At 43.0% G+C, this 17,842-nt stretch overlaps 1 protein-coding gene and 1 long non-coding RNA gene across 3 annotated transcripts; one reads left to right on the top strand and one right to left on the bottom strand.

Moving 5' to 3' along the window:
* Positions 1 to 1,128: 1,128 nt before the first annotated feature.
* LOC116373064 (uncharacterized) lies at positions 1,129 to 15,106 on the bottom strand. Of its 2 annotated transcripts, XR_004209484.1 has the most exons (9): positions 14,506 to 15,106; positions 14,101 to 14,158; positions 13,717 to 13,864; positions 13,585 to 13,621; positions 13,064 to 13,347; positions 9,267 to 12,816; positions 8,990 to 9,077; positions 7,862 to 8,726; positions 1,129 to 1,547 (listed from the first exon to the last, which is right to left on the bottom strand). XR_004209484.1 is itself a non-coding variant. In XM_031821769.1 (8 exons), exons 1-8 carry the CDS (start codon positions 14,692 to 14,694, stop codon positions 8,584 to 8,586), a joined length of 4,497 nt encoding a protein of 1,498 aa, XP_031677629.1. In that variant the 5' UTR covers positions 14,695 to 15,106; the 3' UTR covers positions 2,089 to 8,583. The 2 variants fall into 2 exon arrangements, 1 of the variants encoding a protein (XP_031677629.1); XM_031821769.1 differs by lacking the exon at positions 1,129 to 1,547 and having other exon boundaries at positions 2,089 to 8,726.
* On the top strand, positions 1,429 to 8,847 carry LOC116373068 (uncharacterized). The gene is made up of 2 exons (XR_004209485.1): positions 1,429 to 1,540; positions 8,515 to 8,847. It is a non-coding gene; the product is annotated as an uncharacterized LOC116373068 (long non-coding RNA).
* Positions 15,107 to 17,842: the final 2,736 nt, after the last annotated feature.

Raw genomic sequence — 17,842 nt, forward strand, 5'->3', positions numbered from 1 at the left:
CGATATTGAAGTGCCATATGAAAAGAGAGTTTCTCACATCTATACAGCACCTTCTAATCAGCAGGTTCGTAGAAGGTTTGGAGAGCATTTTCACTAACCCTAACCCTTTTCCTAACCTTAACCTCAGTTTCCTAACCTGCTACGAAAAATTCACTTCGATATTGAAGTGCCATATGAAAAGAGAGTTTCTCACATCTATACAGCACCTTCTAATCAGCAGGTTTGCATGGGAGAGAGTTTTGGCTTTCCATGGCGACATCACCATGTGTAAATTGGTTTATAGACCAACGACAAAGAGAGTGCCAATAACAGCTAGTTTTAATTTCCCCTCCACACTGACCACTCCCAGACAGTCCTAGCAAAATTCTTGCTTGAGAAAGTTTTCTTTGCAAAAAATACATTTTTGACCATTTTCATCGTAATCTATTACAGTAAGGTACTTAATTGTTACCCAGAAATGATTTGATATTGATATAAAAACGTCTGCTTTGGGCCTTAAAAAGATATGTGCACTACATACTCAGAAATCACATATATTTACATTTTACAATGTATTTTATCAAGAAAGTAAGTTATACATGTCTTTTTTAATCTTACTCTTAGTTGCAAATAATTAATTTGGCTGTGGTTCATTTGATTTTCAGCACAACCCTGTTTGATAACGTATAGTATTATAGTGACTTCTTGTGGTAAAATGTCAAACTCACAACTAAACTCATTAAAATGGAGGTTTTCTTTACCCTGTCTTATCAAACAGTGCAACATTTGACTGATGAAATAGCATTCTTCTAAAATTCTTACACTTCTAGATGCAAAATACAAGTCACTATTCCAATACTGACCTGGACACAGGTCAAAACTACTCTGCCGAGCTCAAGTACTCTGTCGAGCTCAAGTTACCAGCTATGTATGGTTTCAACACTTACATTTATTGAGTTATTGAAAAGTATCCTACAAACATTGTTCGAATGTGAAAGTGATCAGGTTTTCTGAAACAGGTGTGTTTGTATTGAAGAACCCTGAGATTGTGGACAGTAGGACTTGTGTGAACAGGTGTGAACAGCCTGAAGATAAGGATGTTTTCCTTTCTCTGTCTTTCGAAACTCAGGAACAGTTTGAATGTTTTTTAATTGTAATTTAAACAATGGTATGGATGATTAAGCTGGATCTTTCTCTCTGAATCAGGAGTGCACTTTCATTCTCCCAATTTTTCCAAAAGCCCAATCTGAGCAACCTTTGCTATAAACCCTGTCTTTCCCATTGTTGTTTCAAAAGTGGAAAATGATCAATTCGATAATCACACATAATGGGCATTTCACAGCCAAGACTTTTTGATCCTTCCCATCAAGGCCATGTTGGCCAGTTTAACCTTCACCCGGTCCCTCTCTTCCGGAGTCCTCTTGGAGGTGCACTCCACAGTAGAGTCGGTCTCAAAGGAGATGGCTGGGACGTGAGTGAGCAGGTGGCCCCCTGCCTTCTCCTGGGCCATGGGCGTGGGAGTCTGCAGGACCAGCCCGTGCGCCGCTTGTTGATGTCGAAGGTAAAAGCTAAGAGGATACACACAAACATTGACCATATAATGTAATGTTGTTACATGTAACTAACTAGCTTGACTTGCCACCGTGTGAAACATGTATGCTACCATATGTTACTAAAAAGAGCTAACAATATTATAAAATGTAATCCAGGAGTTTATGTTTGAATTCTGGTTCTCTCACAACACAAGTCACTCAGAAAAGCATATGTAGGCAGAAGCATGCTACATGTACATTTGGCATTTGAAAAAAGTACAGCTGTGGTATGCTACCGAATGCAAAATGTATCTGTATCATAAAAGTGTAGTGCAATATTCCCTTTTTTTTGCCAACACACACACACACATACTCTCTCTCACTAGGGACAAATGTTTCGGCTTCTTGTCCAGAGAGGTTTGAGCTTTAGAAGTGGATCTGCAGCAAAAGTAGACCTTTACTGCCATCTACAGGTCAAAGGTCAGACTAGCATTCAGTAAAATGTAAACATAGGCGATCCACAGAAAATGGAAATGTGTGTGTAGCTCCCTTCAGTAACCACGAGCACAACCGTTCCTTGATTTTAACTGGCGGCTTTATTCTGTAGTTTTAGTCAGAATTATCACCTTCCGTGAGAACTATAAAGTAAATGAAAAATACAGTTAAGCACACTCTTACAACCTTATCTTACGAGTGACTTATTAGCTTGGTATAACTCTGAAGTGCTGACATACATAACAGTTTAACCGGCGTTATTACGGGTTCAGATTAAACACATGAATAAAGGAAAAAAAGCTCATTGGCTGCTTATTACAGAAGGGAGGAAATCAAACTTCACACTTATTATTCCTGGCATGAATTCACACTTCATCCTAACATACACTCTTCAACCTTTATGAACTACACCCGATGACATGAAAACTTAGCTAACGCAGCACAGGATTTCCTTCCCTCCAAAAGTGTGTTGCTACAATAAGGATCCCCGTTACAATAGTATTAGCTACGTAGTTCCGATTGTATTATAATTTCCCCCACACAGCGGATACGTAAACAATTCAAACAAAAGACAACGACATAACCTGTAAGTCTAACTGTCAGTTACACTCCCACCAATCACCGGTGATTTCTGTGAAAGGGGTCTGCAGGTTTCTTAATCGGCTTCCAGGAGGGTGACTGTCTTATGGATGGGCCTCTCCAGATAGGTGGGTTTGGTGATGCGTTTACCTCTCTCATCTAGGGTTGAGTCGCTGATCAGTAACTTGAATCTTCTCACCCGACCATCCTGTCCCGGGTATACTTCTGTAACCTTTGCCAATTTCCACTGGTTGCGTGGTGCAGTATCATCTTGCAAAATGACAATGTCATTAATCCTTGCGTTTCTTCTGTCTTTATTCCATTTCTGTCAGTGTTGATTGTTCTGAGGTATGAGCACTCTCCATAACATGAGGTACTAGCGTCGGAGAAGTGATGGAGCTCATAACTCTGCACCTCCTTGAAACTTGATGGCAAGTAACCTCGTTGGATCATTACTTCAGACAAGTTTTGTAGACCTTGGAGCCAGAATTCCCACTGGGAATGTAGGTCATCTGGAAGGGGGTCATCCCAGTCGATTTTGTCACGACACATCCGCTGCAAGATCTGCTTCCCTGCCAGGACAAAGGTTGCCACAAACCCAAGCGGATCATATACAGAGGCTACAGTAGACAACACTCCTCTTCTTGTGAGTGAGCGTTCCTTGACAACTACTCTAAACTGGAACTCGTCTGATGCGACACACCACAGTACACCAAGCGCTCTCTCCATGTGTGGTTCACCCAGAGCCATATCCAGGTCTTTGGCACCCTCGGCACATTCTTCCTTGGGAACTGTGGCTATAACTTCCTTGCTGTTAGAGATAAACTTGTGCAACCGAAGTTTCACGATGCTGCAAAGCTCTCTTGCTTCTTTCACCAGCTGGGCCGCCTCAGCTTCAGACGATACGCTCGTCAACCCATCATCAACATAAAAGTTCCTTTCTATGAACTGGATAGACTTCTCGCTGAAGCTTCCTCGTCCTTCGGCAGCAAGATGTTTGAGACCATAGTTGGCGCAACCAGGAGATGAAGCTGCGCCGAACAAGTGGGCCTTCATACGATACACTGAGGGTTGAGACTCTAGATCTCCGTTCTCCCACCAAAGGAACCGTAGATAATCTTGGTCTTCTGCTTTCCCATGAAACTGGTGGAACATGCGCTCTACGTCACACATGATTGCAACTGGACCCTTACAAAAACGACAAAGGACACCCAGCAATGTGTTTGTCAACTCTGGACCAGTAAGGAGATGGTCATTCAAGGACGTCTCTCGAAACTTAGCTGAGCAGTCGCAGACGACGCGTATCTTCCCAGGCTTTGGTGGGTGATAAACCCCATGGTGCGGGATGTACCATGCTGGATGCTGGTTAACTTCCTCTTTGGAGACCTTCTCAGCATCTCCACAAGCTATGGTCTCTTCCATGAATGCTGTGTAGTCCTTGTAGTACTGCTTGTCTCTCCTTAGCCTCCTTTCCAGGCACTTGAGACGGTGAACTGCACATGTTTTATTGTTCGGCAGGTTGGGTCTTTCTTCCTTAAACGGCAGCGGCATCTCATAATGTCCATTGTCCTTGCGTCTGATGCCCACTTTCATTTTCGTCAGGAACCGGATATCCTCTTGAGATATGAGGTCCTCTTCTGCAGCTCTCTTGTTGAAGTCAGATTCAAGCGTCTTGATAATGTCCAGTGCTGTGATTACCTCTCTTACACGTGTTCTACAAACATAGTGTACTTGATTTGTGAGGTTGAAAGAAGATTGAAGGCTTGGCATCACCTGTCTAACGATAACCCGATGACTCACTCCAATAGCGTCGCCTGGGAGCAGTTGTAGCCAATTAAGAGACCGACATCACAGCTCTGTTGAGGAGCAATCTCCTCTGCAATGTGTTCAAGATGAGACCATGCTCTTGCAGTCTCTGGAGTAGGAATATGATCTCTGTTTGCAGGAATAAACTCTCTCGAGTAGGTCGTTGGCAGAGGGATTTTCTTCTCCAAGTAAAACCCTCTAACCTGCAAACCAGACAGCTTCTGGCAGGGCACAATGGTATTCCTTGAAGCCATTGTAGAGAGTTTCAGTTGGACTGGCTCCTTCCTTGTATTGAGAGCCTTTGTTGTCTCTTCAAGGATAAAGGTGGTGTCGCTCTGGGTGTCAAGAAGTGCATACACAAGAACTTCACGATCTGGCTCACTTGTGGTTGACACCCATACTGGAATGATTGTGGAGGTGTGAGTGTTGTTAATGTCCCTTACGACTCTGTTAGATATGGCCTCACTTGACGCTCTTGTCCCCTTATCTCGTGGGGGCTCTGTCTTCCTATCCCTGAACCTTTCTTCAGTACGATCTTCGTGCAGGCAGGATGGATGCCTCCTCTGACACGTGTCGCAGGTGTTCCTGTTATCACAATCTTTCGAGCGATGCCCAGGCCTTAAACAGCCAAAGCACAATTTATTCTCTTGAACAGAGTTCTGTCGCTCTGCGGTGGGCTTATCCATGAACTTCCAGCATTTGTGGAGACTGTGACCTGACTTCTCACAGAAGACACAACTAGTAACAGTATCTTTCTCATCAGAGTTAGTTGCTAATACCCTTGCTCCGGGGCTTTGAATCCTTGGCGTCTTAAGTTTTCCATCTTCACTTGGTTTCAAAGCATGAAGGGATGTTACAGGATTGCAAGCAATCTTGGCTTCTCTCGTGAGAAACTTCACAAACTGACTGAAGCTAGGAAAGATCTCAGTTTCTTCTAAGATGTCTGTGACCTTTCTATTCCATCTTGAAGTTAGCCAATCTGGAAGTTTAGTGAGGATCTTTTGGTTTTCATTACAGTCATTAAGCACCTCCAGGCCCTTATTCTGAGACATAGCAGCTTCACAGCTGCGAAGAAAGTCTACAAGGTCTCTAAGTTCAAGACTGTCCTTGGATCCTATCGTAGGCCATGCATTGAGCTTATCTCTGAAAGACTTGGCGATGAAGAATTTGTTTCCGTACCTTTCTTCAAGAATGGTCCAAGCAGCATGGTAGGCTGATTCTGTTCCTAACATAAAGTAACTTTCGATGGCTTTCTTGGCAGGCCCACCGACATATTTTCTTAAGTAATATATCTTCTCAGTTGCTGGTATGTTCTTCCTGTCTATCAGAGTCTGAAAAGAGACCTTCCAGTCAGTGTATGAGAGAGGCTCTCCATTGAATGTTACTGGTTCTGGTATGGGGAGGCGGCTTTCACTGATTGATTCCGCTAGTAACCTGAACATGGTCTTGGTGCCATCTTCTTGTTGTGTGTTTGTCACAACATGTTGTGGTGAGAGACTGTGAAATGAGCCACTTCTGTGCACGATTTCTTTCACAGATTTGCAGTTAGAGAGTAGTTCTCTCTTCTCGTCCTCTGAGTTTTCATCTTGCTCATACACTTGCATCCGCGCCTTGGCAGCATTTAGTTTCTTGAGCACTTCTAGGCGCTCTAACTCTCTATGCTTGTCTTCTAGCGTCCTTCGTCTGGCAGCATTTTCTACCTCTAACTTGACTCGCAGCCTAGCTTCTTCTAAGCTGCGTTTCACAGCCTCGGCTTCTTGCTCAGCTGTCCTCTTCTTATCTTCATCTTCAAGTCTCTGAAGCTCTTCTAGTTGGCGTTCTTGCTTAACCATTACTTCTAAAGCTGCTTGGTTAGCAGCAACTTCCGCCGCAGCCTCTTGTCTCTTGACAGATGACACGCTTGAGCATCTGGAGTTGACCTTTGAATTGCTTTGAGACTGGGAGGAAGCACTTGAGGGCTGATAGTTGAGACTTGACTTATGTGAGAGTTCGGACATGCACAAGGAATTGCTGTCCTTCCAGTGCAGCTTTATCTGGTTACTTTGACCTTCTTCCCTGCCTTTTAAATGACACCTTACAGTCTTGATAATAGACATTGTAACTGCTTCACAAGTATCAACTCTGCGGCGTATATTGTTGTCGGGTATGTAGATTTGACGCACATTTACATAGACAAGGTTTAGCTCTGTAGAGGTATGGCTAATCTTGTTTAAGAGGTCTTCTAGTAGATCTTCAGAGCAACAGGCTGTCAGTGACAGTTTTGCTTCCTTTACCAGAGCCTTCCACTTCTCATAGCTGACCCTGAAATGATGTTTGAGCTGTCTCCACCTTTCGTTGCGCAGTTCTCTGCCCTTTTCAGTTAACCTGCGGACCCTCTCACCTTTTCGTGGCTCATGTTGTGATGTCTCATTAGCAGCCTCTGTATCATCATTCGCTGGCAGCCATGACTCCACACCAGTCTGGGTCTCTTCCTGCTGCTCTGTTTGTTCTGATGAAGGCCTGAAGTTTGCGAGGTGTTGCAGCTGCTGCTCAACTTGACCCACCCCATCTCTATCAACTTTAGTGAAACTACCTCTTTCTGACATTTTAAATCAAATCAAATCAAATCTAGGTAAGGTTTGGATAAGTGAGTAGATAATTTATACTCCAATTCACTGTAATTTAAACCTTAGTACGTGGTATAAACATGTATAATGCTTGTAACAAAGGCTTGAACAAACACCTTCCCAAACAATTACACTATTAACTTACAGGTGAAAATAGAATTAATAGGTGTACGCTGACCCTTAATGTTTGTAACTATATATATATTTTTAGTAAGTATCAAATCATATTTTTCCAGTAATACACATACCAGCGATACATTAAGATAGAAAGAGCAAATGCATAATACCAGAGTCTTTATGAAATAGACAACTATCTCCAGTCCTTACGAATTGTAATCTTAAAGTCTCTTATTAGCTGTTCACAAGGCTAGGACCACCTCCAAACACCTTGACTTGTACTTGCGTGTCTGACTTTCCTGTTAGTCTTGACCTTATGTTGCCTCACGATGCTTCCTTATGTGGAGATTTTCTTCTTAGTTTGCAGGTAGGTGCAAAACTCTTATCTGGCAGATGACTGGGTCTACCAGGATTTGGGAATCATGTAGACGTTTTACAGCTGGATGAGATTCTTCTTTCTCTCTTGCTCGTGAAGAGCATTGAGTTCTCACTGTAGCTCCCTTCAGTAACCACGAGCACAACCGTTCCTTGATTTTAACTGGCGGCTTTATTCTGTAGTTTTAGTCAGAATTATCACCTTCCGTGAGAATTATAAAGTAAATTAAAAATACAGTTAAGCACACTCTTACAACCTTATCTTACGAGTGACTTATTAGCTTGGTATAACTCTGAAGTGCTTACATACATAACAGTTTAACCGGCGTTATTACGGGTTCAGATTAAACACATGAATAAAGGAAAAAATACCTCATTGGCTGCTTATTACAGAAGGGAGGAAATCAAACTTCACACTTATTATTCCTGGCATGAATTCACACTTCATCCTAACATACACTCTTCAACCTTTATGAACTACACCCGATGACATGAAAACTTAGCTAACGCAGCGCAGGATTTCCTTCCCTCCAAAAGTGTGTTGCTACAATAAGGATCCCCGTTACAACAGTATTGGCTACGTAGTTCCGATTGTATTATCATTTCCCCCGCACAGCGGATACGTAAACAATTCAAACAAAAGACAACGACATAACCTGTAAGTCTAACTGTCAGTTACAGTGTGTCTTTCTGTTTGAGAAGTTAAACCAATTAATTCCCTTATAACTGAGTGTCCTGCATCATGTATAATTTTATTGGTTGTAAATTAAATACGGTTTATTTTACAGTACATGTATTTTACACTGAATCATTGATATCTGGTTGAATGTTGGTTGTGGGACATATCTGAAGTACTATGTGTGTGTGTTCAATGAATCACACTTTGTGTGGGTGGGTGGGTGGGGGGTGCATGTTATATACATTATTCAGGACAACATTACTTTGTTTAGCCTACACCGTGACTATGACTGCATAATAAACTAAACTAAATATACTATGTATTTTCTAATCAAATGTGTTAACAGGGCAACACAAAAGAAGACAAAGGCCATCAATTCAATGCAAATATTACTGTATTAAAGGAAATTGTTGTATTAAGCTTGCTTTGAAAACCGTTTGAATGGCTTGGATAGGCCTATGGAGATGGTGGAAAACATCCTGATTAGAAGGGGACGTTTGCGAGGCTTCTCCTGTTGAGAGGTGGAGGGAAGACCCTCTGGGAGTCCAGGATGTGCCACTATGTTGGGCGACAGAAGAGAGAGAGTTGACATGCACTTTCATTTAGAAATGATGTTATATTGTATTCTTAGTTTCAACTCATTATTACTTTCACAAATAAATGAGAACCAGAATCTTGAGATTTGGAAACTATAAATAATTTTACATAAGAGATTACTATCGATAATATATAATGTACTGTATATAGGGTTTAATATTTTTGCAATAGCAGCTTTGTACACCAATATCTCAAACAGTAAATGTCCTGCTGTATGGACTTACATATGATATCTTCAGCAGTAGTCTGGTCTTTGGATTCAGAATGGCGGGAATTCTTCTTGGAATCCTTCTTGTTTCCCATCATGAATGGCTAAAACAAAAACATGTCAAAACAACTGTCACAGCAGAACAATCTCACGGTAATAACGATCACATCTTACACACCAGCACAACAAGATTTATAAATGGTTTTGGAATTAATGGATGGTTTTACATTTTCTCTAAATAACATTGTTTACTCACATTGACACAATTGTTAACTTAAATAAGTGTGATGTACCTTTAAGTCGAATTTCAGTCTGGCAAGCCTTTGTAGGAAAGACAGCTTCCCTCTGGTAGCCTTCACATCTTCAGCCATGAGAAGAGCTTCTGGCCTGGTGGCTTCGAAAGATGTTCTTGAGGCTGCTCTTGATGCCTCGTTACAACTGTGGAGAAGCTCCTTGCTCAATGACTTCACAAGAATCCTATTGAATGTGGAGTCCTGAGTCGACACGGCCAGTTGGAGTATTTTCTCTGAGCCAAACTCCTTCAACAGATGTTTGTAGACGGTGCTGTATACTTTGTGACTCTTCAGGTTCTTGGGATAAGCTTGGGTCTCAGAGCAGCCTGACCATGCACAGAAGGCAGCTATAACTTTTGGAATCAGGTCTTGTGACGTGCGTGTGACGTCAGTTGGGTACAGATCAGTTTGGGTTTGGATTTTTGACAGAAGTCTCACCACTAACATGCTGATGAGGCCGGTGAAGTCATCATCACCGACTAAGTTGTCAGTGGATGGGGTTGAAAGCGAGGCAACATCCGGGCTGGTTGAATTCTGATCACAAACAATGCTCTGAGGTACACCGAAACAACTGATGGTATCCCTTTCCTCAGCATCTATGTTGGCCTCAAAGCCTCGTGCAGCATTGGAGGTCCCACTTGTTGTCATGCTGATGGCGGAGAAAGATGGCAGAGGGTAGGACTTACCACTCAGTAGACTGCCTATATCAGTTACAGTTCCGGTTGGAGATGACCCTCTGCTTTGTGCATCAGAAACCACAGAGTCCATGACCTGGCTTACCATTACTTTGGTAAACAGGCTGACTGTGTCACTAAATGCTGATGTAGAAAAAGAACATGAAATCCTATCTTCAGATACGCTAGCCGGCACACTAACTCCCTGAGCCAAACTCATTGAAGCTGTAGAGGGCACAAGGCTAGGAAGCAAGAGGCGCTTCACAGACTCCTCTGCAAAAAGCTGAACCAGCTTGTAAGCTGTGGGCTTCCCCACCGTCTTGTCATTCCTCTTCAGCTCAGTAAGGACTGTATCGGATGCACTCTTTCCAGCCGCCACTGTCAGAACCAGAGGGGTCAAGTTGCTCTCAGAAATGATGCGGTTGACTTGGTGAGTAAGATCACGTGAGAGAGCACCAATCCTACCCTGAGATATGAGCTCCTCCAGTCTTGCTATTGCAGCTGTTAGATCAGGGTGGAATGCAACCTCCCCTTCTTCCTCTGGATGTACCTCCTTTATGATGGTATCCACTATTGCAGACATGCTTTCCCTGGCATCACACACCAATGTTTTTGGCTTAGTAGATTTGCCCATGTCGATGACTGAGCATCTCACAATGGGCTGAGTAATACACTCTGGTAAATCAGAAGAGATGGGAGTGCCAGGGAGTGAAAATTCCCACTCTGACTTCTTTGATCTGGCAGATGAGGATGACAACGAGGAGGAAGAACGCTGTGGCGCTTGATAGATCAGTTCCTCACCACATTCACTGCTTACCCTTTCAACATCCTTCAGCATCATTCCAACCACATTCTCTATTTGTGAAAGCGCAGTCACCGTTTGGTCAGATTTTGACAGCTCTTTCTGAATTGAAACCAGAATATGGCTGAGGGTCTTTTTGGCATGAGCCGTTGTTGCTTTGACTTGATTTTGCCATGTAAAATAATTCCTCATCTTTGTCTTCACATTGTGGTAAATAGTCTTTGCAGTTGTCCAGATCTTCTTCTCAGATACTTCCAAACCAGACTGTGAGCCTTTGGGTGTGGCCTCAGTGTACTCTGAGGTTTTCTCATCACTCTGTTGAAGCATAGAGTCTGCCTGCCATAGAGTAGTAGAAGACTCTGTGGGTGGGAAAAGGCTCTTCATGTCATTTGTAATTGATCCAACGATTTCAAAAGCAGTTATATCTGTATGCCTTAAGGAAATTGTTGATTTTGCTGGCAACATCTGAGAATCTGTCTGGCTGGAACTGACTTTGCTGGGAAAGCTACTGACTGATTTGATCAGTATTTTTCGCACTTCGTTGGTAGCGTTCATCTGGAACTCCTCACTGGAGAGTTTCTCAATGACTGAGGCTGGAGTATCTCTCAATCCTTCCAACCATGAAGAACCAGACACAGGCATGTCTTCTAGATAAGACATGACACTGTCCAAAAAGCCACAGACTTCAAGGGAGTTGGAAGAGGAACCCTCTGCAACAGATGATGTGCATTCCAAATCTGCCACCTCTGACCTATACATGGTCACAATCTGGGACAAGACCTCTTTGGTGCAGGGCACCATGTTGGAATCACAGAGAGACAGTAATGGTTGAGAGTTCTCACTTTGGCATTTACGGAGAGAACCAAGTCCTGTTGAGTTGACCACTTGCAGTATTGCCTCACTCTTACTGGTTTCAGGTTGCTCTGGTGTTTTCTCTCCTACAGAGTCAGTTGAATCACATCCATCAGATAAAGAAGATGAACTACGTTCTGATATAGGGGATTCACTCCTACATGGGGAAGGCAAGCTCAGGATTGAAACAGGCAGATCACTGGAGTCAGTATGCTCCAGAAGCACAGCACTGGAGTCAGCTTTTTCCATAAGTTCTTCCCCTTGGACTGGAGCTCCACCCATTCTGAGGAACAATGTCTCCAGCTTTGCCTGAAGTCTCTCGCAGAGTCTACGAGCTGCACGGAAGGGTTTCCGCTTTGTCGTACAGTGTCCCACTTGGGTATCTCTCTGGGTGCTTGTTGGCCGATCTAATTCAGCATACTGCACAATGTCCTTGACATCTTCAACAAAGTTATCAATTATTTTTGATGTCTCAGATTCTACTTTGATCTGTATGAGCTCAATGGCCGCAGAATCAAGGATCCTGTCAGATGGGCTAGATGCATTCATCAAGCTTGGAGTGGTACTAAACGAATGAGAAGGTTGAACCATACCAGAGATATCGCTCATTAACCTTCTCACAAGAATTTCACTCACAGCCTTTGAGGCTTTGGTCTTGAACTTCACACTAAACAGAGTGCCAAGATTTTGCATCATTGCTTTGCAAGATGTACATATTATGTTCAGCTCCTCTGGAACAGGAGAGTCTTCAACATCCAGGTGCTCCACTACAAGGTCACTGCCAGATGCCAACATTTTAACTTTCACAGCCACTTCTCGAAAAACCTTAGCCAATTCCGGATCTTCTTTTTCCAATTCACCCACCATCTCTGCGATAACAGTCATCACTTCTTCTGTTGCAGGTGGAATGCATGACTCTAATACAGAGGTAGAGCTCTGGTCCTCTGGGGTGGTGTGATCATCAAAACATTTCTGGACCATGTTGACCATTTGTTCAGCGGCCTGGGTACCAGAAGAAATAGGGGAGGACCGCCCTGAAATGGCTCTGCTGATGGTCGCAGAGAGGGCAGAGTTAAGCTGTTCGACCACCACCTTGATAAGACCAACAGTCAGCTCAGGTGGGCAAGAGGACAGGATATTATGATCAGACAGTTGCTCCTGGACACTTTTGATGATTCTGTCCTCTGTCATTCCCAGGTGGACTTTCACTGAGGTCTGGGAACTTTAAAACGAACAAGCAAAGCATGATAATTCCTGTCTTAACTTGGCAAATCGGTCAAGCGTTGTAATTTTAGTATTCTAAATATCTACATGTCCTTTTGATCGCTTTACATGCTCATTAATTTGAATATGCTCAAAGGCTGATACATTACATTTTGTACTACATCAGATAGAGTAAATTGCATTGGCTAACACTGGATAGATGATCTTGGTGAAATCCATACATGAAAACCTTGAGGGGAACATACCTCTTAGAAGAGGGTGTTAGGGACCTGAGATGTTGAGCCCCTGTGCCGCCCTTATACATTTTCTTCGCCAGATATCTAACTTCCTGGATGAGCTCCAGTCTTTCCTTGTCAAAGGCAGCAAAGGATCTTGCACTACCACCCCTCTTGGGTGAGTCAGTGTCGTCGTCAGCAAAGTCCTTTACCCCAAGTACGCGGGCCAGGGCTGGCAGCAGGATCTGCAGGGTGGTCTGTGCGATGAAGGTTACAATTGTCTTGCACAATTTGGCAAGCTGTTCCTTCGTCATCTGTTTTGAACAAACAGAACAAAAACAGTATTTTCAATGGAACTGTGATGTAAAGTATTCTAGATCGAACAGAATGCATTTGATCAACATTGTTATTCTTGTTTGTGACTGAATTCAAAGTTTGATGAAGTCTGACAGAGAAATGAACATGAATAACAGAATATGACTTGATGGCTAATCTCTGAATTTAACAGATCATTGACACATCAAAGGTCAAAGGCAGGTAGGGAAACTTACAGGGTTTTTTAGTCCTTTGTAGATCACTTGCCACTGCCTAGAACATTTAAAATAAGTGTTTTAGTTAGTGTTTAGTTCCCACTGCACAATATTTCATAAATGTTGAACATTACAGAAACACTTTTAACATACTCATCAGTAAGATTGCGCAGGAATGAGATGAGGATTGGGTAGGAGTATTCCATCTCATCCTTGTTGCCTGGGCCGAATGCAGCCTTAACAGCTTTCTTCTCCAGGAGCTCAATTACAGATCCTCTATCCAGGTGTTTATTCCTGGAGACTAAAGATGTGATTGCCGTAGAGGAAGTAGAAACAAAATTAAAGAGAAATCAGACGTTTTATCTCTTAATACTCTGATTTCATTGTTTTAGAATAGGCCTATTTGAATAAAGCTATCTATGTGACCTTTCTTACTGATTACAGTAGACTACAGTTTCATTGAAAATGGATAGCACAACCTGCACATCACAGACAGAATAGAGAAACAATGTAGTACTACAGAGGTAAATCTCTGACCTGCATCGTTGTCAGTGCCCAGCTTCCTTGACTTCTTGCCACTCCTCTTCCTTTTTGCCTAGGATAGAACAGAACAGATTCCAGATCTCAAATGATGGCAGACATGTAACACCAGGGCCCGTATACATAAAGTACATCAGATAAGGTGTGGGCTCAACCTTGCCCAAATAATTGTATTCATTATGATCTCAAATGCAAAACTGATCCTAGATAAGCACTCCTACTCTGAGACAATTTATGAATAGGCTATGGGCCAGGTCAAAGCAGCTCTTAAAACACGTTTTGAAAACAGCTACTACGTATGTTGTTATCAAAGATATATAGATATCTATGGTATGGCTGCTATCAGGTACAGAGTGTAACCCAGTAGGCCTATTATGTGCTCTGTCACTCCTGCTATCTTACCTTCCTTCCCTTCTTGGCCTCCTCTTTGGGCGTGGCCACCGGTTCTTCCTCAACAACTTCCTTTCCTTCCCTCTGAGGATCACCATCCTCCCTCTGTGCTACCTGAAGGACAGACATTCCAATAAGTAATAATATGTCAATGTCAGAGTAGATCTGTGCAGAGGACATCATAAATAGAGCTACAGCCATATCAGAGCTAAGCTGGTGACTTTATAAAGAATGGTACATTTGCTTTACAATATGTTATAGCTTTTTACAAGAAATATCCGCTTAGATTGCTTTACCCTATTTTACTTTCCCCCAATATTGTATGAAGTCATTTAGCTTACCTTTTCTTCATCCATTCAAGCTATTTTATATCTCAAAAAGCATGTCCTTGTCTGTGTTGGTTACATTCAACTTGAGTTCAGGTCGAGAGTGAGGACAATATTGCAGGCAGGGACTGTAATTTAGGGCTACATGCTACGTCATGGAACGTAGACCTTTATGACATCACAAATAGTATTTTTAGGAAGGGAAAGGTTACTTGCCCACTCAGTAGGACTAGCTAATATTGACAGAAAATTCCCCGTCAAACGTTTTCGATTGCCTACCATCGAACATGGTCCTGCCTTTGCAATATTGTCTCTCTTGTGGGTTTACTTAAGTATGACATGTAGACTTACTGTGTCGGATCAAGTTGATCGATCTGTCCTAGTCAGCCTTAGGTTGAACCCAAAATCTTCTGGGAAATATTTGTTAATAATATTCATTTCAATATCGTTTTATTCTTTCATTTAGTCCCAATCCAATCCTATTGTTGGCTGCCAATCCCCACCAAATATGTCATTGTAGGACATACTGTAGCGGGAGAAAGTGAGAGCTGCAACGCGGACGCGTTCGGTGGCTCCTTCAGTGCAGAGGCAAGCGCGTATTCCAGTGCCACTAAAGCCCGGGCTTGTGAGGCAGTAATATTCTGCAATTGTATTTTGAAGTGCTATTGCTCGAGAATGTGCTCTTCACGGTGGATAGACGACAGACGTAATTTCCGGTCACAACTTGCAGACTTGTTTACGAGTTGCTGTGCGTTTTGTTGCCAACCTATTTTGCTACCTGACAACTTTACGGTTTTTACTTTTTAATTACCGTTTATATTTTTGTTTTTTTCCCCTCAAATTTTTCACTCCGGACGCTTTATCTGGACACGGTTCGTTAGGACCTCCAACAGCCGAAGCTAAGTAGTAACATTAACATGATGCCTTCTAATTGCAGTCGCTGTACTCGCCTTACGGCGAGGATAGCTGTGCTACAAGCCCAGCTTCAGACGCAATCGTTAGGCAAGATTGATTTCAGTGTAGGAAAGGATGAAACAGCGTCTGTGCCACCAGTAAGTACAGATAGTAGTATAAATCCCCTGGCACAGTCCCCGCAGCCGGACAACTTTCTCACGGTTTCTGGAAGGAAATGCTGTAGGAATGCTCAACCGGTGTCGCTCATTCAGCCGACAGAAACTTTCAACCGGTTTTCCCTATTAAGCAGCAAGTCAGAGGCCGAGTCTTCTCTGGTCTCTACTCCTCCCGTTACGGGGTCTGAGACGCTGAAGCTTCCCACCATTAGCTCTGACAAATTGAAAACTCTAGTCATTGGCGACTCTATTACCCGCAGTATTAAGACTTAAAACGAATCATCCAGCGATCATACACTGTTTTCCAGGGGGCAGGTCTACCGACGTTAAGGCTAATCTGAAGATGGTGCTGGCTAAAACAGTCGAGTATAGAGATATTTTTATCCACGTCGGCACCAACGATGTTAGGATGAAACAGTCAGAGATCACCAAGCGCAACATAGCTTCTGCGTGTAAATCAGCTAGAAAGATGTGTCGGCATCGAGTAATTGTCTCTGGCCCCCTCCCAGTTAGGGGGAGTGATGAGCTCTACAGCAGTCTCACAACTCAATCGCTGGTTGAAAACTGTTTTCTGCCCCTCCGAAAAGATAGAATTTGTAGATAATTGGCCCTCTTTCTGGGACTCACCCACAAACAGGACCAAGCCTGACCTGCTGAGGAGTGACGGACTCCATCCTAGCTGGAGGGGTGCTCTCATCTTATCTACCAACATAGACAGGGCTCTAACTCATCTAGCTCTACAATGAAATAGGGTGCAGGCCAGGCAGCAGGCTGTTAGCCAGCCTGCCATCATAGTGGAGTCTGCCACTAGCACAGTCAGTGTAGTCAGCTCAGCTATCACCATTGAGACCGTGTCTGTGCCTCGACCTAGGTTGGGCAAAACTAAACATGGCGGTGTTCGCCTTAGCAATCTCACTAGGATAAAGACCACCTCCATTCCTGTCATTATTGAAAGAGATCATGATACCTCATATCTCAAAATAGGGCTACTTAATGTTAGATCCCTTACTTCAAAGGCAATTATAGTCAATGAACTAATCACTGATCATAATCTTGATGTGATTGGCCTGACTGAAACATGGCTTAAGCCTGATGAATTTACTGTGTTAAATGAGGCCTCACCTCCTGGCTACACTAGTGACCATATCCCCCTTGCATCCCGCAAAGGCAGAGGTGTTGCTAACATTTACGATAGCACATTTCAATTTACCAAAAAAAAAAAAGACGTTTTTGTCTTTTGAGCTTCTAGTCATGAAATCTATGCAGCCTACTCAATCACTTTTCATAGCTACTGTTTACAGGCCTCCTGGGCCATATTCAGCGTTCCTCATTGAGTTCCCTGAATTCCTATCGGACCTTGTAGTCATAGCAGATAATATTCTAATCTTTGGTAACTTTAATATTCACATGGAAAAGTCCACAGACCCACTCCAAAAGGCTTTCGGAGCCATCATCGACTCAGTGGGTTTTGTCCAACATGTCTCTGGACCCACTCACTGTCACAGTCATACTCTGGACCTAGTTTTGTCCCATGGAATAAATGTTGTGGATCTTAATGTTTTTCCTCATAATCCTGGACTATCGGACCACCATTTTATTACGTTTGCAATTGCAACAAATAATCTGCTCAGACCCCAACCAAGGAACATCCAAAGTCGTGCTATAAATTCACAGACAACTTAAAGATTCTTTGATGTCCTTCCAGATTCCCTCTGTCTACCCAAGGACGCCAGAGGACAAAAATCAGTTAACCACCTAACTGAGGAACTCAATTTAACCTTGCGCAATACCCTAGATGCAGTTGCACCCCTAAAAACTAAAAACATTTCTCATAAGAAACTAGCTCCCTGGTACACAGAAAATACCCAAGCTCTGAAGCAAGCTTCCAGAAAATTGGAACGGAAATGGCGCCACACCAAACTGGAAGTCTTCCGACTAGCTTGGAAAGACAGT

This window comes from Oncorhynchus kisutch, unplaced genomic scaffold, assembly GCF_002021735.2.
Source record: "Oncorhynchus kisutch isolate 150728-3 unplaced genomic scaffold, Okis_V2 scaffold4015, whole genome shotgun sequence".
Classification (NCBI taxonomy): domain Eukaryota; kingdom Metazoa; phylum Chordata; class Actinopteri; order Salmoniformes; family Salmonidae; genus Oncorhynchus; species Oncorhynchus kisutch.

Bases quoted from the DNA above. Each gene is read 5' to 3' on its own strand.
- LOC116373064 (XM_031821769.1), bottom strand. From the start codon at position 14,694: ATGGCTGTAGCTCTATTTATGATGTCCTCTGCACAGATCTACTCTGAC. The intron at 14,159-14,505 runs GTAAGATAGCAG...GTTCTATCCTAG, and splicing joins AGGCCAAGAAGGGAAGGAAG to GCAAAAAGGAAGAGGAGTGG. The intron at 13,348-13,584 runs GTAAGTTTCCCT...TGTTCAAAACAG, and splicing joins ACAAAGGACTAAAAAACCCT to ATGACGAAGGAACAGCTTGC.